At 39.6% G+C, this 23,417-nt stretch overlaps 5 protein-coding genes across 6 annotated transcripts; 2 read left to right on the top strand and 3 right to left on the bottom strand.

Annotated features, from left to right (window-relative positions):
• Nucleotides 1–330: 330 nt before the first annotated feature.
• Qbp-1 (Queen brain-selective protein-1) lies at nucleotides 331–3,746 on the bottom strand. Its single transcript, XM_071714729.1, has 4 exons — nucleotides 2,994–3,746; nucleotides 2,290–2,358; nucleotides 2,040–2,181; nucleotides 331–1,657 (listed from the first exon to the last, which is right to left on the bottom strand). Exons 2-4 carry the CDS (start codon nucleotides 2,340–2,342, stop codon nucleotides 1,466–1,468), a joined length of 387 nt encoding a protein of 128 aa, XP_071570830.1. The 5' UTR covers nucleotides 2,343–2,358; nucleotides 2,994–3,746; the 3' UTR covers nucleotides 331–1,465.
• A 2,847-nt stretch (nucleotides 3,747–6,593) lies between these two features.
• LOC139777259 (uncharacterized) lies at nucleotides 6,594–15,317 on the top strand. Its single transcript, XM_071714580.1, has 4 exons — nucleotides 6,594–7,343; nucleotides 9,878–10,137; nucleotides 12,860–13,271; nucleotides 13,517–15,317. Exons 2-4 carry the CDS (start codon nucleotides 9,888–9,890, stop codon nucleotides 14,010–14,012), a joined length of 1,158 nt encoding a protein of 385 aa, XP_071570681.1. The 5' UTR covers nucleotides 6,594–7,343; nucleotides 9,878–9,887; the 3' UTR covers nucleotides 14,013–15,317.
• On the bottom strand, nucleotides 15,190–16,705 carry Mrpl40 (mitochondrial ribosomal protein L40). Its single transcript, XM_071714688.1, has 5 exons — nucleotides 16,507–16,705; nucleotides 16,198–16,281; nucleotides 15,938–16,108; nucleotides 15,613–15,811; nucleotides 15,190–15,489 (listed from the first exon to the last, which is right to left on the bottom strand). Exons 1-5 carry the CDS (start codon nucleotides 16,539–16,541, stop codon nucleotides 15,367–15,369), a joined length of 612 nt encoding a protein of 203 aa, XP_071570789.1. The 5' UTR covers nucleotides 16,542–16,705; the 3' UTR covers nucleotides 15,190–15,366.
• Nucleotides 16,706–16,761: 56 nt separating this feature from the next.
• On the top strand, nucleotides 16,762–19,663 carry Ift54 (intraflagellar transport 54). Its single transcript, XM_071714482.1, has 10 exons — nucleotides 16,762–17,038; nucleotides 17,189–17,306; nucleotides 17,398–17,510; nucleotides 17,584–17,910; nucleotides 18,129–18,493; nucleotides 18,579–18,707; nucleotides 18,780–19,029; nucleotides 19,133–19,258; nucleotides 19,329–19,414; nucleotides 19,513–19,663. The coding sequence occupies exons 1-10, from the start codon at nucleotides 16,904–16,906 to the stop codon at nucleotides 19,661–19,663; spliced, it is 1,800 nt and encodes a 599-aa protein (XP_071570583.1). The 5' UTR covers nucleotides 16,762–16,903.
• Nucleotides 19,461–22,528, bottom strand: Spag (RNA polymerase II-associated protein spaghetti). Of its 2 annotated transcripts, none has more exons than XM_071714542.1 (8): nucleotides 22,292–22,528; nucleotides 22,041–22,085; nucleotides 21,498–21,742; nucleotides 21,206–21,413; nucleotides 20,891–21,139; nucleotides 20,526–20,810; nucleotides 20,273–20,465; nucleotides 19,461–20,184 (listed from the first exon to the last, which is right to left on the bottom strand). In XM_071714542.1, the coding sequence occupies exons 1-8, from the start codon at nucleotides 22,433–22,435 to the stop codon at nucleotides 20,096–20,098; spliced, it is 1,458 nt and encodes a 485-aa protein (XP_071570643.1). In that variant the 5' UTR covers nucleotides 22,436–22,528; the 3' UTR covers nucleotides 19,461–20,095. The 2 variants fall into 2 exon arrangements, with proteins under 2 accessions (XP_071570643.1, XP_071570637.1); XM_071714536.1 differs by having other exon boundaries at nucleotides 21,963–22,085; nucleotides 22,292–22,527.
• Nucleotides 22,529–23,417: the final 889 nt, after the last annotated feature.

Here is a 23,417-nt window from a genome sequence, read left to right as displayed (position 1 = left end):
GCTTTAATACCTTTAATTTTAATTAATTAATTAAATCATGTTTGTAATTTGACATCAAGTTTTCCTTAAAAAAAAAAAGAAATTTCAAAGATGCTGATAAATATCAATGAAAAGTATATATTTAAAATAAAAGAAGAGGCGATACCGAATCTAGAAGATGCGGAAGAACGCTTTTACTTGCAAACAGCTGAGAGTTATCTTCATTTATTATCGGCATAAACAAACCATTTCATCGCGTTGCGCATGAAGCAACCCGGTCCCGTTTGAGCGCGTAGCGGATGATTAACAAATTAATCCGGGATGAGGGAAGGTACGTCAATGACGCGCACGTGAATGCAACCAATTTTATTCTGTTGTCCGTTACATAGGGCGGCGTTCGCCGAAACATTCATGTCCAATTTTCGCAGGATTAATCGAGAGCTGCGCTAAAAAGGTGCTCGCCGTTCCTGAGGCGCTTTACGGATGACTAATCGGCGCGAGAGAAGTGCCGATGAAAAAGTTAATTATATTTAGCTATTTTTTTTGCGTTTATTTATAAATATTAATAACAGTCAGTTAGTGAGAGGCAACGGTATTGTCATACTGATAATATTTATCTAAGCGAGCGCGCTTTATCGGGAGATCCGTCGTCTCGCAGGGAGATCCCACTCTCCCTGCGACGCTCTTCGAAGAACTGAACGCGTCGACATTAATTGAAAATAAATATTAAGATAAATGCGAAGTGTCGATATAGCTTTCGTGAATATATATATATATATATATATATGTAATTAAAATGTCAAATCGGAATGTCAAAAGTCATATTAACTGTTTCACGGGATGGGAAAGGGATGGGAGGGGAGGAGGGCTTTTGTGTATCTTTCTCGCTCACTTCGTTCTCAGCGTCATTTTTCTGCCATCCGGCTTTGCACCGCGACGCTTATCGACTCTCGGTAGAGACCCGGCTCTTCGGCGTTTCCCGGCGTGGGGAAACGCATCGTGGACCCCGTCGATCGTCCCTCGCTACCTCTACCTTTCACAGCCAAGAACCATGCACGATGATTCATCGAACATCGCACGAGATCAATCTACCCGGCGACGCACGCTCGCTGAGCGCGCGGACACGGGCGCGCGTTTTATTATTTATGAGACGTGCGTGTACAAAGGCAGGGATAACATAGTAATAAAAAAAATCACAGAAATACCATTATACACGGACAAGGGGCACCGTCGTCTCGTGGGGGAAGGGGAGGGAGAGGGGCGGGGGGAGATGATAGAGACGGGCTCCGACAAGTTATCTATCACAATTGGCAGATACCTAATGAGATTACATCGTGAAATGCAATAAATAATTCGGAAAGTTACTAATATATATCCGCGTTTCTCTCCGCTTTTCCCATTTCACATTCGCTCCTCTCACATTCGATCGCCGTCTCATCCATCCGTCGTCCTCTTCGTCCATCCGGGGGTCGGGTTGGGTATCCGTTTACTTGGCGATTCTGTCGAAGATATCCGCGAGATAGCTCCGCGTCTCCAGGCTCTGATGGGGCAGGCAGGTGTTCGCGAAGCACGTGAGGTTGTCGACGCTGCAGCCGGTGCATCGGTTGCAACTGCAGATCAGTCCGTCGCCGCACACGCCCCAGGACTCGCTTGGCCCACCGCAAATCTGCCCGGGGCCCTACGGTAAATCGGCGTCGATAAGAACCGCGAAAGCGTCGCGCACTCGTGGAATTCTCATCGACCTCCCAAATCGGGAGCAACAAAACGTCGAGGATAAAGACAGAGTAAAAATTGCGCGAATTTATGTTAAATTTCGTTACGTCAAATAAATTTTGTATAAAATAAATGAAATTTTTGTTAAATAAAAAACTGTAACATAACCCGAAATCTGACTGTGACTTGAGCTTCGAATACGAAACTTTAAATAAAAAGTAAAATCGAAATTTTATTCAACTTTATAGCAAATCTTGAATTTTGGGACGGTACTTAAAGACGATCTTCTGTAGCGGGACTTCTGTGTCGTATTATTGTGTAATCGTTAATCGGGCGTTCTTACTCACTTTTCGGCATTCCGAGACACCGCAGAGGGTTGACGTTGTGACACCAAACTCACACTGATCGCACTGGTCGCCGCAGCTCACACACAGCGGTCTTGCCTCGTGCCGTTGTGCGATCGCGGGATGAGCGTGGCACTTGTCGATCCTGGAAACATCATCAGAATCACGTTAATTGCCGTAATAACTTCAATAATTGCGTAAAACTTTATTCATTATTTATATTTCGTTATCACACGTTGTTTTTAATACTTACAGGAAGATCGCGGCCAGGAGGACGATTGCGTGAATAAGTTGGAAGGTAAGCATGGTGATCCGCGCCGATCTGAAACAGAGACGACGTATACGTGAATCGCCGTGCTTTTCTTTTCATATAGAATTTTACACGAGCTGGTGTAAAATCAAATCGATGAAATTCTTGTTTGAAAATAAAACCCTTAGATATGTCTAAACCATTATCTGTTTACGTATCAATCTTTCGAACCTTTCCTTTATCTCAATAATGAAGACGGCGATCCTTGTGTTTACAATTATAATAGTTGAATGAATCTACAGTATCTCGAAAAGTGGCCGGAGCATGAATAAGTAACGAGGAAAAAAAAATAAAATTTACACTAAAGATAAAAATTCATTATTTTTGTCATTTATGACGATGCCTCGCGATAGTTATTAACTAAAAGTGCATTTCCGACACATTTATCAATTTAACACTACTGAAGCGGCCTTGCGTTTTCATTGATTAGCTTAATTAACAATGTTCGCGGTTCCTATCAAATATCAATGCGAGTCCCATTTATGCCATTTTGATTACGCAGAATATAATTCCTTTGTAAAGGACGATTAATAATTAATCGGTTGCTTCTCGTAGGAAATAATTTGTCTCTCTTTTTAAAATAATAACTAATGATTTTCTCATAAATCCCAATTATCGCAACGGATGCGGATTATCTTTCTAGTTACCGAGTTCAATCACCCCGCTTCAGTGTCTCGGCATTATGCGCAGCAATCCGGCACAGAATCGACAGAAATATCGAGGAGGTAGATATCACCGTGCCAGCAAAATCGATCTCTCATCGGCAATGTGCCACTATATCTGCTACATGTTTGCAGCGCGAGCACGTAGGGCGAATGGTATTTCGGGCCTTCTCTCCCTCTTTCTTTTTCTCCGAGGTACACCAAAAATATGTTGTACAAATGATTCGCTGCAGAATCCAATTATATTCGTTCGAGAAAACGCACGTATATATAATTACGTCTGGGTAAGAGATCGAAGAGCGTTCTTCTATCCGCCAGAAGGTCGCGTGTTACCTTACGACATATATCCAGGAGTTGAAGAATAAAAAATGCGCGGATCTCGATAGATTCGCCAAAACACAAACACACCAGGGGATGCGCACTTCAGTGTCTGACATAAAGGCACTTCAAGACATACGGCCATCAAATGTAGCGTGAAGAATCAACCGTGACATATCTACAATGAAGTAGAATCTATATGATACTCCAACATGTCTGTATATAGAGATTCACGATTATACTATTTATTCCATGGAAACGCTAGTGAACAAAAACATGATGATGATGATGATGATAATGATGATGATGATGATGATAACGATAATAATGACGATAATGATACTGCAGCCGCGATGCGAGAACCGCGGAAAAGCGTTCGTGCCGGCGACTCGTCGCGCGAATTAAACGGGTAAAACTGATGTCCCACATCGCCACGATGGTCCCCACTCTGCATATAGCGAAACGGTTTAGTCGCAGCCTCCGTGACTCCGTGACGCGGGGCGTGATTTATCGATAAATGTAGAAGAGCGAAAGGGTAACCGAACCAAGGCGGCATTGCCGAACTCCTTCGCCTTAGGAACGCCTTAGGGTCCAATTGTTTTCCTTCGCCGCTGATGCATCTGCCGTCCCCCTTCGATCGAGCGCTTATCAAGCTTGCTAGAAATTCAGAACGTCTTACGGCGTAAGACGGTCCGAGTTCAAGAGAAATTAAAAGCGACCGGGAAAGTCGGACTGCATAGCAAGTTCCGCAATCTCCCGACGCGGTGAAAGTAAGGATGAGATAAGGTGATTTTTAATTGACGATATTTATCGGTATAATAGATGATACAGTCACAACATACATGATTAGTCTCATTAATATGTCATTAATGCGATTAGTCTCTCACTTTACTTTGCTTTTGTTTACCGATTTATCGGTTATTTTTCTTGGACTGTTGTAACTGTGCGTTCAGCGTGAACTTTGATAATTCAGAATTTATATCGGAAAGATTAAATAAATAAAATCCTAATTTGCATTAACCGCGATTCGCTGGTCACACGCGATCTAACCGTGCAATTTTGCGGGATCTCTTTGCGCTAAACAGAGGTGGATTTTTTAAGCTCTCCCCGGGTTCGTTGGCCGAAAAGACGCGTTGTTTCTCGGGGTAAAAGCAAACAAGCAGATCACTCCCGCTATTCTGTCTGATTGTGCTAATAATAAACACAAACATTTTGCGCGGCCACATGATCCACTTTCCGCCGAACAAGGCTTCCCTTCTTCCCTCCCCCGACTGCCCATAAACATCCGTTCATAAACAAGGAAATTACGCCGGCTGACTCAGCATTGATACTCGAATCTCGCGGCCTCCTTTACTCCGTTTTGTTCTGTTTCGGCGAGCGCAAATGTGGGTGCGACAAAAAAAGAATTTACTTTATCTTGCATTTGTCTTCCTTATCTATTATGTAGTAATCCTTATCTATTAACTTCCTTGTTTTGTCTAATTGTGTCGCAATCTTATCTATATATGTTTGTGGGTCATTATTTTCGGAGTCCAGAATAATAATCTCCCTGCCGCTATATAAATATTGCAAGGAGACTTTGATCCCTCTAAAAGCGCAATAAATATGATAAAACAACACTGATTCGACCTTCTAATCCCGTATTTATCACCGTCTTTTCTCTTTGAACTCTCTCGGAGACGCACGAACCCAAAGTACGATCCTGAACGCGCCGTAATTATTTTTTCCGCGAATTCCGCGAACAATATTTGTTATTCGTGTCAGCGCATCTAGAGCCGTTCTAATATCGTATATCTCGCCATTTCAGCAAATGCGCAATCTGCGCATGTTTCCACAGAAAAATCATTATTAAAATAAGATAATGGAAATGCAGATATGGCGTCAGACGGCGCGTCTTGTGCAATATTTTCGTCTCGCGCAGACCGGCTACGTTCGGTTTGCGTGTTCGCGGCCTTTTGTTTGAGAGGGAGCTGCGGGAACGAAAGAATATCACGCTTTTCGGGGCGCACAAAAGCGCGACCGCTGATTATTTGCGGAGATGCTACATCTTCTCATTGTGGGTCATTGCGTCGAACCGCGGAGTCTTTCTAAATTCCGCTGGGAGACGGCGTAAAATTAGCTATCCCAGACGACGACTGGCCGATTTCCTCTCGATGAGTGAAAACATACGTGCCGCGAGAACCGGGTCAATGACACGTGCAACATGCATTTTCAGGTATTCAAAATCCAATTTCCGATTCTTAGGCTATAAACCGATTTCGTGCATTACTGGAAAAGAAGCGAACACCGTGTAAAATGCGAACAAGAGAAATTTTGAAGCTGCCAACGCGCGCGCTAAACGCGACTCCGCTACGTTTAATATATACGAGTGCAAATCTCCGTGTTAAATAAATAAGAATTGGAACGTGGCGCATAAATACGGCCCACGTTTCTTTAAGAAACAATAAATGTCGCTGTTTATTTTCCTGGCACTATTGCACCGGAACTAATCTCACGTGGTGGTCGCGCGTATTGATGTTCCCGTGGTCACACCGACGCAATCATCGGTACCTACTAGGAATCAGCGGAATCATCAGTTAAAATCGTGCTTTCCGCGACAGTAGTGAATGACGCGCATCGTCAGACAACGTTGAAATTCGGCGCATGGAATTCTCAATGAATTCACGGTGTGATTAACCCTTCGAATTTAGCCCGAAATAATTTCGTATATTATTCACAGATTTATTTTGCGCGAAATGGCTTCGTGTTTTTTATCGTTTCATTGCTTCATTGCGGGTGCATAATTTTTAATATACATAAATTTTAATATCATTATTTAACGCGCGATATAAATATTTATGATAGCAGTTTAGAGGAAAATGTTTCCTGACACATAAGCCTAAAGTATTGAAATATTTTACATGGTACATTTTACACGTGGCTAAAAAAAAAGAAATAAATAAATCATAATAGAATTTTTGTAATTTTTTAATTTAATATTTACAGAATATTTAATTCTTGGACGCAAAATTGTCAATCTCAGGAAATCACGGTCTTTAAAACTCGTAGCTAAATCATAAAATACATATAAGATGACAGGCGATAAAAAAGTCCAAGTCAGGAAGTCCTGATTATCGCGAATGGTCAGTCTGACAGCTTGTAAGCGTGACTCTGCCGTATCGAGTCGATAATCACGAATGATTTTACAGGACTGCGCGTTCTCCATTCAGCCGGATCGTGTAGGGGTACGCGTAGAGAAAATCCGCGAGGGAGCTTTCGCGGTTCGGAAAACATTCGCGTTCCGATGAGACGCGACATCGCGCCTCTGCCTGCTAAGAATAGCCGAAGAAATTTGCGTTGCTCGACGCAGATGCCAAATTCTCCCTCTCCCTATCTCGCGCTCTTTTCTCCTCCGTTTCGTCGTCTACCCTTCTTCCTCTATTCGCAGTATTCGCACACCCGCCCCGTTCGTCCTGTCTCTTCTCTTTATCTTTCGCTGCGCTCTCTCCTTTATTTATTTTTATATATCTTCCTCCGCATCGTTAGATCTCTTCGTCCTCCACCCTTTGTTCTCTCCGTTTCTTATTTTCTGATTATATCTCTTCCCTCTTGCCACCCTTTTATCCCATCCCTTCTCCACTCTTTCGTTTTCTCTCTCTCTCTCTCTCTCTCTCTCTCTCTCTCTCTCTCTCTCTCTCTCTCTCTCTCTCTCTCTCTCGCTCATTTTCTGTCACATGCACGTATTCACGTACACACATCGTCTTATTTCGTTGCTCCGCTAGTACAAAGACCGACTGGACGGTCAGTCTCGTACCAGTTAGCATTCGTTTTGGACGTGTGCGATCAAACAAACGGCAGCGGCGAAGTCGTTCCATAGTGAGACCCCGCAAAGACAGATCTCTTGAAAGTGAATCTCGAGTCTCGATAATACGGAAGAGCTAAAGGGTTTCCCAGAGAGAAAGAGAAAGAATTTCTTCGGTTCCCGAAATTCGCGATTGTCTCGTGAAGAGTTGAATAGCCCTTCATCGTCGTTTGAAAGTGAGTACTTGGGGCACCATCGATATTTATTTGTTCAATCCATTCTAATTCTAGCAATCAAATTATGTGTCTTGCATGTATAAATATAAAAAAATCAATATATATTGTACGAAGTCGTATATTTTAATTTTGAATGCAATTTTATTCTTTAAAATCTCTGACTGACTGTTAGATATGTATGTACCAGTATAAGATCACAATTGGAATAAAATTAAATATAAGAAAGATGTTACATTATGTTAGTTTATAATTATGTGTCTATAGTATCAGTGTGAATGCAAGTAATTCTCTTTCTACCATTTTAACGTTGCAGTTTAATTTAAATTTTGATACATTGAGAAGATTATAGAATCAGAAACGAGTAATAATCAGAGTCACCTCATGGTAATTCTTCGCAAAGAAAATTTAATAAAGAATTAAGAGTAAACACGTGTCTCGGACGAGGCAAACAAACGTATCGTAGGACCGATTGCCTCGGGCCTGTGATGATTGCATATTTAAAGATTCCCATCGCGTGGTTTGAGCTAAATGCGGCGTCTGATTCTGCGTCTTATTTACTTCGTACACAGATCACCTTCAATGTAGACGTGGAGCAACAATCGGATAGGTAGGCACGTTTGGCACTAAATATGCTTTGACGTATATGACCTATGTTTTCATTTCTATTTAATACCTCTTTGAATTATAAAATAAACTGTTTGTGAAATTTTTCACATTGCCTCCTGTTATTTTTAGACATTTTCTTAAAAGGCGAGACCCCGAGACCCGCGCGGTGAAACGAATTTCCAATTAAGTTGCAAGAAGAATAAATCAAAGCAAAACGAAGGAAAATCAGATTTATCGTTAAAATTCGAAATAAAAATTGCACCTTTTGATATTTTTGCGACAAAATTCGAAAGCAGCCGACTTTTATACGCGCGTGATAAGTGCCGTCGTCTGTTAACGATTCGGGATCAATATTTTCGATGCACGTGCACTTCAGATTTGCACCGGAAGTCGAACAAACATGTTTACTATTAACTGCTGACCCAACCAAAACATTGTGTGTCAACCACAAAATGCAATTTTCGAAATTTGTGCCAAACGTGCCACGTTGCCCCCGCATTTTTACATTGACCAACGTATACCTCATCGAATCATCTGACGCGTGTCTCTTCACGTGCGTCATCATGGATGTGCGAAATTTTGCCAAGAACAAGAAACATTTTAATTAATTAATATATTAATATATTAGTCATATTTCGCGAATCGCATGTGCAAGTTAAAATTTTATAATAATACCTAATAATTCCAATTCATGAAATTGGACGATTTCTTCGCGAGAGAGGTGAGATGGATTCGCGAGAAAAAATCAGTCGGAAGAAGATGAACTATTTGATTATCGTCTGTACTGCCCCCCCCCCCTCACGTCAAGAAATATAGGCGGTTCCCAATTCTCAAAGGGTAACAAACAAATCACGCATACCAAACTATAAATATACAGAAACAGAACGATTGGTATGGTAAACCGTGAAAGCGAAACGGAAGCACATCGCTTTCTCTTCCTCGCTCAAGAAAGAGTAAGAAAGAGGAAAAGAGAGAAGGCACAAATCTTTGCGTGAAGAGAGGCGTCTCGCGGTTAGAAATAGGTTGAAGTGCGTCCGATATAGAGAAGCCGCGTGATGCAGAAGATTTGAAGATCTACGTGGACGACTTGCCAAGAGCGACGCGATGCGAACGGTTTCTGGCGGCACGCTGATCGAGCTCATTTGAGCTCAATGTCGTTCTCCTCTCGGAATTCCGAGCTTGTCGTTAAGCAATTAGCGAATTTTCCAAGCTTGCAATTAATATATTAAATTTTATTAATTGAACTTTATTTGCCGATCGTTCTTCAAAAAATTTCTATGTATCTATTTCCTAACGAAACAAGCGATAAAATAAAAAAACTACCTGAGGATATTAGATAATTCGCAGCGATAATAATAAATATGATTGTTATAATGTAGTACATAGATATGTGACTTTTAATTAATTTTATAAATAATAAGATAAAATTTCGAAGAACACGTTTGATTTGTTGCACGATTCAATTGAGGTATTTGATATTGCATTTCTCTTGATGTATGATGTTACAGATGCTACGCAACGTGCGAAATTTTATGAAGAAAGAGAAAAAATTTAATTTATAAATAACATTTCGAAAACCGATTCCTAAAATTTTATAATAATACCTAATGGCTTCAATATTTGAAATTTGGACGGCTTCTTCGCGAGAAAAATGAGACAGGAATTCCGTACATCGAGGATAACTGGTTGGAAGAAGAGAAACTATTTGATTATCATTTCTGCTAGCTATACAACGTCAAAGTATACGTTCCCGAAGAGTATAATAAATAAGCAACGCATACTAGACTGCGGATAAATATACAAAGATCGGGGAGGCTCTCAAAATTATTGTGTGTTTGATGTTCGGAGAGAAGAAATAAAAAAAAAATCTACAAACTCTTGAAACGATATTGACGAGAGAAATCTATATTTTTGTCGTTTAATTTCAGGACCGACGAGATGGGTATGATAGCGCGCGTGAGGCGTCGCGTCCGAGCGAACTCGCTGACGGTCGACAAGGAGAAAACGGCGCAAAGTGTCTGCCTTCTAAGCGCGGTTCTTCTCCTGCCCTATTGCCCGCGCGGCCCGCTGCCGCTTCTGCCGTCGCCCGCACCGGTCCTGTATTCAGCCTTCGTCCTGCCGGTCGTCTTAAGCGCGAATTACAGGTACCCGGTCCCGACCCTCAAGACTCTCGCCGAGGCGGCCAAAGGTACGAACGGATATTCTGACACTGACCTCTCCACTTCCACATTAGCTTCTCGATTTTATCTTCAAACTAAACTGGGAAACCGACTTTTCCATTCCAGATCCTTGTGATCTGAATCATTTTTCTTCTAAAATATCGCTTTCCGGAATTCGAAATGAATTTTTAACAACGAGACCACCGATGCAATGGTTCTCTCTTTAGCTCCGAGACGACATCGGCTAAAGCTGAATTTTATAAAAAAAAAATTATACGGTTTTTTCAGATGATATGGATGTAGGATTTTAAATCATATAGGTAGTCCACTTTTCAATTTATAAATCGCGGTATAATGTAGCATCGTGATATGTTTCAGTCTCAGCTGAACGATACGGACGGATCGGGACGGATTAATTAGAACATTGTACTCGCAATCAGTGTATAATAACGCGTACACAGTTAAATATTAAAGGATAAAATTTAAACTAATACCCTGAGTTAAATAACATTTTGTTATTTTTAACTACCATATGTGTCGAAATTTAACAAAAAGCAGTATTATTTTAACTTTATTAGTTTAATGAAATTAACGACATATTGAGTATAGGAACAATGACGACCTATAGAAGTGATTAAAAACGATTGAAGTTGAGTTAAATTCGACACTATGAATGACAGTGTAACATTAGTAGTACATGTCAATTGGTTCAAACTATACAAATCGAGTAGTGCAGAAGTAGCCGCGTTCCGCGAGCTTCGCGAGGAATTGGCATAGGTCGCGTCTACCACGACGTCGTCCTCGCGCACTCACCTGAACTCTAGAATCCTCTCGCTGCCTACCGTCGGTTTCGTCACTAATCGGCGATGATCCTTGTCGCGCAGACGCCAAGTCGCTCAATGCACGGCCGGAGACGGAGCGCGGTTAGTTTTATAGGTAGCAGAGGCAGGCCCTCCGTCCTGATGTCTTCCAACCGGGGGATGGGAGATCCTTCGGTTGCCATGTGAAATCCTACGGGTTCCACGTAGCCGCACCGCTATGTCGCCTCCTCCAGTATCCGTCCTTGTCTCGTCCTGCACCGCCATGTCGTCGGTGACTCGTCCTGACTGACGTCCATTAATATGCAAATCCTCTCTCGCCGGCTCTCTCTTGGGACTCGTTACTAAAAATGAAGTCGATCATTCATCGAAGCCACGTCAATTACGTTATACTCAATTAACGGTGGCCGAGGGAGGCTCTCTCTTTCTCACTCTTTCTCTCCCTCCCCCTCACTCTCTCGCTCTCTTTATCTATCTCTTTCCTTGCCCCCCCTCTCTCTCTCTCACTCTCTCTCTCTCTCTCTCTCTCTCTCTCTCTCTCTCTCTCTCTCTCTCTCTCTCTCTCTCTCTCTCTCTCTCTCTCTCTCTCTCTCTCTCTCTTTGGTGCACGCTCGCGCTTATCAGCATCAACTGGCAACAAGTTTACGATTATTAACGTAAAGCACGCCCTGTCATGTTATTCAGCAACCTGTCATCCTTCAGTAAAATCCTCAACGGAGGGTTGATCGTTGGTCGGTTCCACCTCCGGAAAATCACTCACGATGACGCGCTCCTATCGTATCGCTTCTCTGCAACTTTGCTCTCTTTCCTCTTCGGGAAGCGAAGGATGAGCGTGACGATGGGAAAGAGCGAGACGAGAGAGAGAAGGAGGAAGACGAAGGAGGAATCTATCTCCGTGGCGAACGCATATCAATGTGTTCTTGTGTTTAATAATAACGAGATGTCGCGTGTCTGCGCGTTTCTTTTTTGCTCGCCTCCGCATATCCTCGCCTCGTCAGCGCAAACGTTAAAACGATAATCTTCCCTGATAATTATGAGGACGGTAGCGGCTATAAATGGTTTTTGTTCAACCGTTCGAGAGTCGGTCGGAGGCAGGTTGTATCTTTCACGAATCGCCTCCGTCACGTGGCCGATTTGTATCCTCAAAATATGATTATATTGATTGAACGAACTAGAGGCTTCACGCTCGTCTCGATCATCCGATTTTTTCCCGACGATGGACGTAAATAGCAACGTATAGACGTTTTTTATAGAGGCGAATAAGGCCGCTATAAAAATTGAAGTCATCGATCTGCGTTAGTTACTTCATCATGCCGGCGGTGCATACCGCGCCGGCTTGAGCTGTAACAGTAAAAAATTGCCTTTCGAGAATCCACGCTTCTCAAGTTATAATTTGGAGGTATAAATTAAGAAAGCTTTCTTCAACGTTGTAATCTCAAAGTATAAATTAAAGTTAATCGCTCCTTCGAACGCGAATATTTGAAATTCGGCGCTGGACTGCATTTTCGAGTTATAAACGCCAACCCCGATATCTCTAAGGCGCGATGATATGAAAAATCCGGATTGAACATCGATCTCTTTCGTTATCATGTAGACCGCATTAATCTTGTTCCCTTTTGTATGAAGAACCGTCAAGAGACCCGTCCCGTTCTCTACTGAACGTTTAAATAAAAGTCGCTTTTCGAGTTCCTAACACAACAATTACAAATTATTTTTACGTCAACATTCTTTGAAGAACCACCATTAATGGAGGCGCGAAGCAAAATTAAATCTCTCTTCTTTGTGTATTGAGGCAAAAATAATATTTTTATTTTGCATCAAGGTGAAATTAAATTCTTCATTTTGCATCGAGGAAATTAAATCCCCGTATTCTGCATCGAGGCAAAGAATTAAATTCCTCATTTTGTATGGATTTATGTTACGATGTTAAAAGATGGAGCCAAGAGAGCCTGGCATCCCTTGAATCGCTTCCTGAGACGGCTGTACGCGCCGGTGGACCGCGCGGAGAATCTCTTCCTAAAGATGCGCAATCTCTCCGTCATGGCGAACCAGATAGTGTTCCTGATCCTGGCCGACAAGGTGCTGCTGCCGCAGCAGAGGCTGACCTGCCTGTACACGCTTATGTTCTACAACGTGATAGCCTACTGTGTGAGCTACATCAAGGAGCTGATCCAGAAGGAGGACTGGTCGCCATACGTCACCCTGACTGAGCGATCCAAGATCAAGCATCTCGCGATGTCGGCCACCAAGATCGTGCTCGAGTGGACCAAGGCGGTGACGTTCGTCGTCACACTGACCTTCATGCTTCTCGTGTTCGGACTGGAGCAAGGCCTTGATAACTACAAGTGAGAAACTTAATCGGGATCTCTGATCCACATAATAATTAAGAATATCACAATTGTCCCTCTGCTTGTTATATAATTAATATTATTAAGTTTGCTTTCAATTTTTCGTAGATTTGTTGAGATAGTAATTTTTCTACTTATATTTTGTGTTTTCCAAAGAAAATTAATAATTCCGATTTGTATAACAATTAAGTACCTATGTCTTTTTGGTCTCTTTATAATTATTTAATCTCAATATTTTGCAGACCCTCAATGATCTACACAGTGATCACGTGGATTTATTATTCGGCGACGGAGAAAGTTTTCGTCGAGATGTTCCCGACGATCCTGGGCTTCCTGCAGCTGGAAGCGTTGGAGAACATCGAGAATCTGTACGCGCCGGTGATACTTCGTTGCTTCACGATCGCCATGTCGGCGATCTTCAGCGTCCTACTGTTGCCGTCGGCTTCTTGGAGGTTCCTGATGGTCGCCACGTATCTGAACGTGTATCTGCGATGGAAGGAACTGGCGGCGAATTCGGGCGCGGTGCTGCAACGGGAACGCGAGGTGCTGAATCGCTACAGGAAGGCGACCGTCGAGGATATCGAGAGGTTCGATGACGTGTGCGCGGTGTGCCTGTGCGGCATGACGAAGGCCAGGGTGACACCCTGCCATCATCTTTTCCACGCGGACTGTCTGCGACAATGCTTGAAGACCAGCGACAAATGTCCCATGTGCAAACGCGAGCTCAAGTTCGACTAGATATAAACGACACGTCGGGAAATATATACTCTTTTAATTGCCTCCAGAAAGATTTACGAGATTCTCGGAACACGCCGTGTCGAAGAAGACGAGGGAAGAGGGAGACGTATGTGGATGACATTTCGCGTCTGGAAGATTTACGCCGTCTTTTATATATTTCGATTTACGACGTCATTGGCGTCGAAAAGATTTACGGCGTCTTTTTAGTTTTCTGAAGGGTTTAAGAGAAGATTCACAGGACGACATTCTTGAACACTTGTATTATCCGAGGAAAGAATCAAACAGAGAGGGGGGGGGGGGGGTGAGAGCTTGCGATATTGTGGAATATCGATAATATTCGCCTGGAATGCATGTTCCTTTAGATATACTTTACTGTGATATAGATCAACATCATACACAGAAAAAAAAGAAGTGTTAAATCAAGACTTATATACTTGTATATAAACAAAAATCTATAATTTTTTAATAAGAATTTTGAACTTTTTTTTCTTGATTAAAAAAACTATTATAAATACCTTCGTTTAAACAAAAGTTTTCTTCGTTTAAGGCAATTTATCTTATTTCAAGATTATAGATTTAACACTTTTTTTTCTGTGTAACTTAGGATTATACAAAAATATATTACACGTTATTATGTCGGTCAATTCGTGACCGACACGTAATTCGTAACTTTAACCGGCGAATGGAAATACGCTTATTTTGTATTACTATCTTTCATTAATGTATCGTTAATGTAATGTTGGGGAAAAACTGCGAACTGCGTTATTTATATGTACATTTGTTAAGTATTTTTTCCGTTGCGTTTTGCACGAATCAAAACAGCTTGTTACAATCTGAAATAATGGAAAATTGTTTCGCAACAAATTGTCGATAGAGTTAATAGAATTTTGAAATAGCGCAGTTTTGTACGCTACAATTTGTTTCTTAGAAATCGTATGAAGCAAGCTTGTAAAAGCCATATGATAATGCAATTAAGAAATCAAATAGTATTAAAAGATTTCTCTGTAGTCCTAATTCTCATATTCGACATGTAAAAACGTAGTCTAACAAAGCTTCATTTTCTCAGGAGTTATGGCAGATAGAATAAGCTCTTATTCCACTGAAGCTCTCAATATCTTGTACGTTTTTTTTTTTTAAGTAATTTGTCGCTTACTTGAGCGGTAAATGAAAAAAAATGTTTTTCTCCTTATATTAAAATGTTTATTTGCTTCTATCGCTTTCTATATTCTACCAGAAATTCATGTAACATTATTAAATGTATGAATTCATATTTCGAGCTGAAAATACATGTTGTATTTGTACGTATTCTCTGGTGTAAAGTGAAATCCAAATTCTTTTTTACAGCATCAAACGCTCATTCCTCTCCATCAAACTTCCGAGTGGTGTTTATATATTCGCCATCGGGACTGTCGTAATTTTCTATCGCAGGCGTTTTTAACGGACCTTTCGCCGTATACGGTAAAAGCCCTAAATCCATCTAAAAACATAGACGTATGAATTTAAATCATGCTGTAATAGATTCCTATGGAAAATTATTTACAACTACGGGGCAAAAAGTAATCATGCTCAGTTTAATTCTCCGAGTAAAACTAATAATTACTTGTATCGCTTCTTGATACAGGTCTTCTGATTCCGCTCTCAGTTCGTCGAGTGCTTTTTGCTGCGAATAAAAGATAGAATCTATCGCCTGAACGGTAACCAAATGCTGTTGAGTTTTGTATCTGTTCCAGTCCTTTTGCAGCAAAACTCTGGACTCCGCTTCCTCTTCCGATATCGGTGGAAGCTTCCGCAGCCTTTGCCTTAAATCAATTTTCACAGTTAATATATCATAGATATATAAGAACAATACAAAATTATTCATTAATTATATTCATCCTGCGTATAATTTGTCTCATACAATATGCTTGCGTGCACGAAAAACTTACTGCCTTTCATCTATTAATTTCGATGGCACTTCCAACTCGTCGACTGGTTTCAGTTGCTTAGCTTGCTTCTGTAACCTACGAATTTGCTTTTCTATCTTCCTCTTCTTTCTTTCTTCTCGTGCCCTGATAATCGCGGGGTCTAGTCTTTTCTTTTTCTTTAATGGTTCTCCTCTATAGAACGAATAAAGAGGATTACAACATGATTGTAGCGCTATAATATGCATGTACGATACTGTAAGAAATGTATAACGGCAACTTACAAAAGCGCGCTGCTAACTCTGAAATACAACGGATTGGTGCATGCCGAGATGTTTCGAACGCCAGGTATAGCGTGCACCGATAATCTGAAAGAAAAACGGCAGGAGATCAATTTTCGTGGGAGTCTTTCTATCAAACGTTAAAACTTACTTTAATGTTGCTGTACAATCTACGGTCGAGTCACATCGACAACGTAAATCATGTTATCGAAACTAATTATTTAAACTATTATTTAATAATTTATTTCAATCAGTGAATTTTTGGATTAATATTATTATTTAGATAATTAAAATGTCATCGTGCGTAATTACCGCGATAACGCAGGCAACAAATTCAAGACGCTCATTCTCGTGGGATAACCTCCTCACACTTCGCACTTGCATGAAAACAGACCATGTGTTCCGAGTTCCGGTATTCACTGTCCAGTACTGAAAATCTATAGTTTGCGTCACGTATACTATAGATTTTCAGTACTGGCAGTGAATATCGGAACATACCCAGTCCGTGCCGCGACTGCCGCCCGCGCCCACTGCCGCCAGAGAGAAGGATTGAGAGGGCCTCGGCAGACCAGCGCGATCGCCACGTTGCCTGGCAACCGTTTAACATTACATTGGACTGATTGGACGCGAATCGCCGTGCGAGTACTGCGAGTTCGTGACAGCTCTAGCTAGGCATGACATTATTAGAAAAAAGAAAACATCTATCGCGATGACGGACGAGGTGCGACTCGAGGTGATAAAGAAAACGCAGGATTTACTCGGGAAATATTTCAAGAAGCCGCCACTAACCGAAAAACTGCTCCGCAAGCCGCCGTTTCGCTTCCTCCACGATATTATAACAGCTGTAATTTATCGCTCGTACAATGATATATTTCAGTATCTAAAATTCTTTCTACTTTTAACTTGTTTTATTTTTAATTTTTATACGGAATATATGAACTTCCGCTTGCATTTAGGACACTCTATGTACGTGAGCGAAAAAAATTGATTTCAGACCATTAAAGAGACCGGTTTCTTAGAAGGATTATTTAGCGAGGAAGAGCTAAATTCTGATAATATAAAGGACAAGGAAGCAAAGCTCGCTTTCTTGACGAAACTCATTGATGTCGTCAGTCAGTATTTTAATTTTGTTCGATTATCACTTTATTATCGTTTTATTGCTAATTATATGATATTTAAATATATGAATATTGTGTGTTTTAGAATTAATTTCAGGTGCTAATTTAACAGTCAGAGCAAGTAAAATTGTCTCCGGTCAAGAGCCGACGAAGACAAATGAGTTGCTGCAAGCCATTGGGAAAGCCCTTGATAAGAAGGTAATAAATTTCGCTGCTTAAATAGGATATATGACTTTTAAAGTAATTAATAATGCGTCTGTGTGTGTGTTAGGTCAGTAGCAGAGAGGCGATTGAGCACTACAAAAAGAGCTTAGAAAAGAAAGCAAAGGCTGGCTCAAAGTCAAGATCCACGATTAAGGAGGAACCTTCAAAGAATCCTGCATCGAGACAGGCTTCGCAAACGAGAAAATCGTCAGAGAAAGACAAGATCTTGGCGGAACGAAAGAAGAGGTCATCTAGCACGGGGAAAGTAGCGTCGGGTGAAGCAAAGCGCGATAAGGATGGCAGAACTGAAGAGAGCAAAGCGAGAAAAGGGACTGATAGAAAGAAGGAGGAAAGTTCGAAGAACATTGAAGCCATAGACATCCCACCAGCTGAGGTAAAAATTCAAAGAAAAATGTCATAGCTAAAATCGTTTAAATAATGGTCCTTTGGAATTAATATTTATTAAAGAGACTTAAGGTTTTATTTCTCCATTGTTTGAAATTCACAGACTATTTGCTTACTCCATAATTAAAATAAATTTTTCTATTTGTTTCTCAAACGTGTATTTTAATTAACACGCTTGTATTTACATTTTACTTTTATTGTATTCAGCCGGTAGAAAATAAAATTCCCACCTCGGCGCAAAGAAGGAGGCCTTCTTCGTCCGCCAAGGTGAAGCAGGATGCCACAATTTCAGATGCGAATGGCCTGACGAAGGAAGAACAAGCGCAACGTAGGAATTCCTCCAGTAGAGCAAGACGCATAGCACAAGTAAATGGGTCACAGGAGAAAATAGGTAATACGACTTTACAGACATCTAACAATGAAGAGCAAAATAAATCGGTAACGAGCGGTTACACTAAAGAGACTAAGGAAAATGAAATGGAAGAAGACAACTCGCGGCAACAAAGCGTTGAGAAGAGCGATCAACCAACGTCAGAGCTTGCAGGATCTCAAGTCGAAACTACTGAAATGACGTAATGTTCTGTTCTATAAGTTCGTTACGGATAACAAAGTGATATCGGGATGTGATAGTAATATTAAATTCAACGTTTGTTTTAGCGTTTTGGAACAATCAGATGCGAGGCCCAAAACATCCCTGAGACCACCTAGTGCCAGACCCATCAGTGCCAGGCCAGCCGCTCCCAGAATGAGAGCAAAGACGGAGATGATAGTCAACGAGGAGATACAGTAAGATGAAGATTTAATTTATATTGTACAAAAAATTATTACATTATAAATAATTTCAAAATACGATTGCAGAACACCAGTGGGGAATATTAGTGTCATTGTAGAGGATTCCGACTTGAAGGATGACGACGACGACGACGCGGAAGATATGGTGGTGATGGAAGCGAAGGGAAGTGGCGGTGACCTCTTAGAGAACGGCGATTACAAGATAGACAATCAGTTGATGCAGGAACACGGGCATCTCGTGGCGCAAATATTAGAGACCCAGAGGGAATTGGTCAACACAGACAATGTCGATGTATTGCCGAAGAAAGTCGACATCGTAAGAATTAAAATACATTGCCATTACTTCTACTTTCGAGTCGTGATTGCTGTCGCAAAATGTTGAGTAAATTGTCATTAAATAAATGCATTTTTTGGCACAGGCGTGGGAATCGGGCTCGAAACGCGACCGAGAAACAGCGGCTAAAGAAATCGATAAATTACGCGGAACTATACAGACATTAACGCGCACGACAAATCCTCTGGGGAAATTATTGGATTACGTGCAGGTAATATATATTTACACACAGTCTTACATCTTAATCACAGTCTCTTTAACGAAACTAAATTTGATGTCAGGAAGACGTAGAGATGATGCAAAAAGAACTATTGGACTGGAGAAGTCAGTATCGCCAATTGAGCGAACAATTGGAAGGAGAACAAAAGTATGTACAAAAGTACACGTAATACATGTATAAAATCAACAGTGAATAATTTTAATAATTCTTTATTCTGAAAATTAATATAAACATTTTTTTTTAAGGGAGACTCAAGAGATGATAGAACCTATGAAGGAGACATTGAAAGAAATTGATAACAACATGAAGATTGAGTTAGATAAGATATGTCAAGTAAAAGCGCAAATGATGAAAAATGATCAAAAAATACGACGATTACTTAATGGTAATTTATAATGTAATTATATTGTTTATATTAGATTGTAAATATTTTTATAAGCCATTGAAATATATAATTAGTTGTTCCACCGTAAATTACGTAGCTTAGAAGAAAATTTCCTGTGTAAACAATTTTATATACGTAATTTTTTTATTTATTAATTATATGGTATATAACACTTGAATATATGTATAATATCTATACAATATGTATAATATCTATACATATTATGTATATGTTAAAATATAGGTGAAATTTTTATAAATCTTGTATCATACATATAATTTTTTTTTTCGGAACTCTGTGATCATAAAATGATAAAATATGAATAAATATTTGAACACAATTTAATGAAAACACGATTTATTCATTTGTCCGAAATATAACCGTCCATTACAATACTTGAGCTTACCTTTATCATATGCAAAACTTTTTTTTATTAGAATGTCTTAAATCTCATATTTATTCTGTAAGTCTGTAACTTCTTTCTCAGGTATCTTCTCAGACGTATTACAATACGAAAACATAAGCTTCAGATCTAAAAATATTTTAAACCTCATTAAAATGTTTTAAACCATATATTTTAAATTAATCGTAAAAAAGAAAATTCACATTGTTATACACACCTTGCTTTTCTGAATTAGTGATGAACATAATAAACGCTCTAAACCTTTTAACATTACTGAGATCTTTTAAATACGAGAATATAGGTTCATTGCGTTTCATAAATTCTGTTTTCAGTGTCATTAAGATATCACTGAAAATATCACTTTCCATTGAATCTCGAAATATTTTTGGCAGGCTGCCTAATGGTATTTGCTGAAAGAAAAAAAATTGAATATAGCTTATACTCTTTGTGCGCAAAAAATTGTTACTTACCTTTAGATATCTGTATCGAAAATCGAATGAGGTATATTTTCTCCAATTTAATAAAAACTGCACTGCATTTTTCGGGATGGGAGGCATTTCTCTAAAACTTTCAATAAAATTTTCTTCCGGTTTACATGTTGCAACGTTTTCCTTTTGTTTTGTAATATTACCAGGATGTACGCCTGATAATTCTACGTGTTGATTTTTACTACATGTTGCTTTAATTTCCTCTTCGAATGATTTAAAAGGTTTGCTTAAATCAGCCTCCTGTACAGGTATTCTCTTCAATGGCTCCTAATTAAAATAAAAGATTTAGCTATATTGCTACGCATATTTATACATTATATCTGGAAAATATATTAGCGCAGATTTACCTTTGAACGTAGATGAGGAGGTTTGTCAATAGGCTCCACAATTTCAACATTATCCTTTTCGGGAAGCCAATCTGGAATGCGTCGGTCTTTCTTCGATTCTGTTGCACTTCTGGTTGTTGGTTTTACAGTATTATCTACATTTGTGCTACTCATTTTATTTGTATCCTTCTTAGTGTCAATTACTTTTTCATCTATCTTTTCATGATCGGACACGTCAGCTGTACGTACGTCTTTTACAGACATAAATGACTAAAAGAAGATAAAAGTATAATGTATAAATATCAATTTAACCCAATAATAATAAAGAATACATACCTTTCCACTTCCAAACTTCTCAAGTTGACTAAGCAAGATCTCGGTTTCTTTACTACAGGGTTCCAGCTCCGCAATCTTCTGTATATCATCCATTGCCTCTTTGTATTGCTTCAATCCTAGTCTGGCCGTCACTCGTCTGTGATAAGCCTTCACGTAAGTCTTGTCCAGTTGTATCGCGGACGTGCAGTCTGCTTCCGCCGAATACAAGCTGCAACATAGTAATATTTAGTAGCTGTTACATGTAGATAATAGAATTAATCTGTTCATTGTACTCTTAAAATGTAAAATTTACTTCTCTTGCTTCAAATAGCAAAGGGCACGGTTAGCATAAAAGATAGCGTCATAAGGAAAAATTTTTATCGCCTCGCTGTACGAAGCGATTGCTTTGTCCCATTTCTTTTGTTTCACGAAATCATTGCCTTGCTGCTTGTACTCTATCGCTTTGCTGTGGTTATTTTCCAATTCTTCCTTGGATAAGATTTCCTCAACCGACTCGTCCGATTGTTCCGCATTGTCTACTTCCTTGCACGCTTTGTTCTGTATAATTTGTTAGAAATATATTTCAAGTCTTGAGAGTAGAACTTGTATAACTTAACGTAAATAACACCACTTACGCCCAGTTTCACAAGTGTCGGTTAATTTTTAACTTTAGATTAACTCACTCTTCGTCTCCTTCTAACGTCCCTCTTAGAAAGAGACGAAGAGTGAGTTAATCTAAGGTTAAAAGTTAACCGACACTTGTGAAACTGTGCCTTACAATGTCAAATTTATCCCACGACGTGTAGTCATACGATTTTATTCGTTTAGAATTTGTAGAAGTTTTCTTTTCTTTTACCTCACATTTCTTTTTATTTTTGCTTCTGACAGGCGGTATAATTTGCTGAAATGTGTAATATATCTTACTATTTAACAAGTTAAAATAGTTAAATCATAAACATCATAAATAGCCAATGTTTGAGCCAGTAACAAAATTTTTCACATATAAAATTAATATTTAAATCTTTCTCTCAAAAATCAAAAATCAATAAACTCGCATTATTATTTATTCCCCAACATTATTTGTTACTTCTCTATTTGCGAAAATACCTGGCCAATGCGTTCATTCAGTATCCCTTGCTCCTTGCGTTTCATTTGCTCCTCCCAATTTTTCAAGTCTAGGAATTCGCTCTGCAGATCCTCTGAATTATCCCGCACCTGTTTTTGCATCAATATAGAATTGTCAAGAGCCATGGTAAAAAGAAATTCACGAAATAGCAATAGCGTCTCGTATTGCGTTTCGCTCGCCGACAACGAGAGAAATGTTAGGTTAGAATTATTTCTCACAAACGGAACATGACGCCGTCAAATCAAATATTTCATGTTATTTTCAGAAGATATAATCGTCACATTATCGACACGCTTACTTTTTAATTCCCACTTGTGAATTCAGAATTGTGTTGCGAGATAACGCCACTGTTCACTCATTTCTTTTGCGCCTTTAAATTAATAGACTACTGCAGCGTTGTAGAAAGTGTTGCATTCTTTATAGGCGAAACTGTTCAATAAATTATATTAGAAAAGATTCAGAAAAATTACATGCACACTTACAAAGAATATATCTATAAAAATTAAAACAATATTAATAAAAATATAAAAATTAAAATATATTAAAGGCATTATTTAAATAATAAAGATAGATTGAAATTTATAAAATCCACATAACTGACTTGAATAAGGATTAAAAGTGTTTTTATGTTACAGCTTATTAAAACGCTTTACTCAGAATTTAGTAAAATTTTCAGAACCGCAAAAGTTTCTCGATGTGTGAAATTATTATAGAAAATCGCTTCTTATTGGAGACAACACACACGGAGAGTCTAAATATATCGCAAAGACATCTGAAAAATGTTCTATGTCGTTAATTTTAATTAAACTAATGAAGTTAAAATAATACTACTTTGTGTTAAAATAATAAATTTGGACACACATGGAGTTAAAAATAACAAAATGTTATTTAACTTAAGGTATTGATTTAAATTTCATCCTTTAATATTTAACAGCGCCGGGTACCCTCGGCATCCCTCCTCGCGGGATGTCGGGTGGGGGGGGGGGGGGGTGACTTCGCACCTTCGCGGGTGCGACCGGGCGCGGTGGCACGCGCGATCTACGGACGCTGAGCTTGACATTCGGCCCTTTTTAGATCTTGGGCAACTGCCATCGCGATTACGATCGC

The sequence above is a fragment of the Temnothorax nylanderi genome, unplaced genomic scaffold, assembly GCF_030848795.1.
Source record: "Temnothorax nylanderi isolate EJ_2023f unplaced genomic scaffold, tnyl_v1.0 TNYL_tig0006_pilon, whole genome shotgun sequence".
NCBI lineage: Eukaryota > Metazoa > Arthropoda > Insecta > Hymenoptera > Formicidae > Temnothorax > Temnothorax nylanderi.
The sequence above is the reverse complement of the archived record's forward strand: the minus strand, read 5'-3'. Positions and strand labels throughout refer to the sequence as shown.

Bases quoted from the DNA above. Each gene is read 5' to 3' on its own strand.
- Qbp-1 (XM_071714729.1), bottom strand. From the start codon at position 2,342: ATGCTTACCTTCCAACTTATTCACGCAATCGTCCTCCTGGCCGCGATC. The intron at 2,182-2,289 runs GTAAGTATTAAA...TGATGTTTCCAG, and splicing joins CTCCTGGCCGCGATCTTCCT to GATCGACAAGTGCCACGCTC. The intron at 1,658-2,039 runs GTGAGTAAGAAC...GATTTACCGTAG, and splicing joins GTGTCTCGGAATGCCGAAAA to GGCCCCGGGCAGATTTGCGG.
- LOC139777259 (XM_071714580.1), top strand. From the start codon at position 9,888: ATGGGTATGATAGCGCGCGTGAGGCGTCGCGTCCGAGCGAACTCGCTG. The intron at 10,138-12,859 runs GTACGAACGGAT...CGATGTTAAAAG, and splicing joins TCTCGCCGAGGCGGCCAAAG to ATGGAGCCAAGAGAGCCTGG. The intron at 13,272-13,516 runs GTGAGAAACTTA...AATATTTTGCAG, and splicing joins CAAGGCCTTGATAACTACAA to ACCCTCAATGATCTACACAG.
- Mrpl40 (XM_071714688.1), bottom strand. From the start codon at position 16,541: ATGAGCGTCTTGAATTTGTTGCCTGCGTTATCGCG. The intron at 16,109-16,197 runs GTAAGTTGCCGT...TTCGTTCTATAG, and splicing joins AGAGTTAGCAGCGCGCTTTT to AGGAGAACCATTAAAGAAAA. The intron at 15,812-15,937 runs GTAAGTTTTTCG...AATTGATTTAAG, and splicing joins AAATTAATAGATGAAAGGCA to GCAAAGGCTGCGGAAGCTTC.
- Ift54 (XM_071714482.1), top strand. From the start codon at position 16,904: ATGACGGACGAGGTGCGACTCGAGGTGATAAAGAAAACGCAGGATTTA. The intron at 17,511-17,583 runs GTAATAAATTTC...TGTGTGTGTTAG, and splicing joins GGAAAGCCCTTGATAAGAAG to GTCAGTAGCAGAGAGGCGAT. The intron at 18,708-18,779 runs GTAAGATGAAGA...ATACGATTGCAG, and splicing joins ATAGTCAACGAGGAGATACA to AACACCAGTGGGGAATATTA.
- Spag (XM_071714536.1), bottom strand. From the start codon at position 22,435: ATGGCTCTTGACAATTCTATATTGATGCAAAAACAGGTGCGGGATAAT. The intron at 22,086-22,291 runs GTATTTTCGCAA...TACACATTTCAG, and splicing joins TGAATGAACGCATTGGCCAG to CAAATTATACCGCCTGTCAG. The intron at 21,414-21,497 runs GTAAATTTTACA...ACTATGTTGCAG, and splicing joins TGCTATTTGAAGCAAGAGAA to CTTGTATTCGGCGGAAGCAG.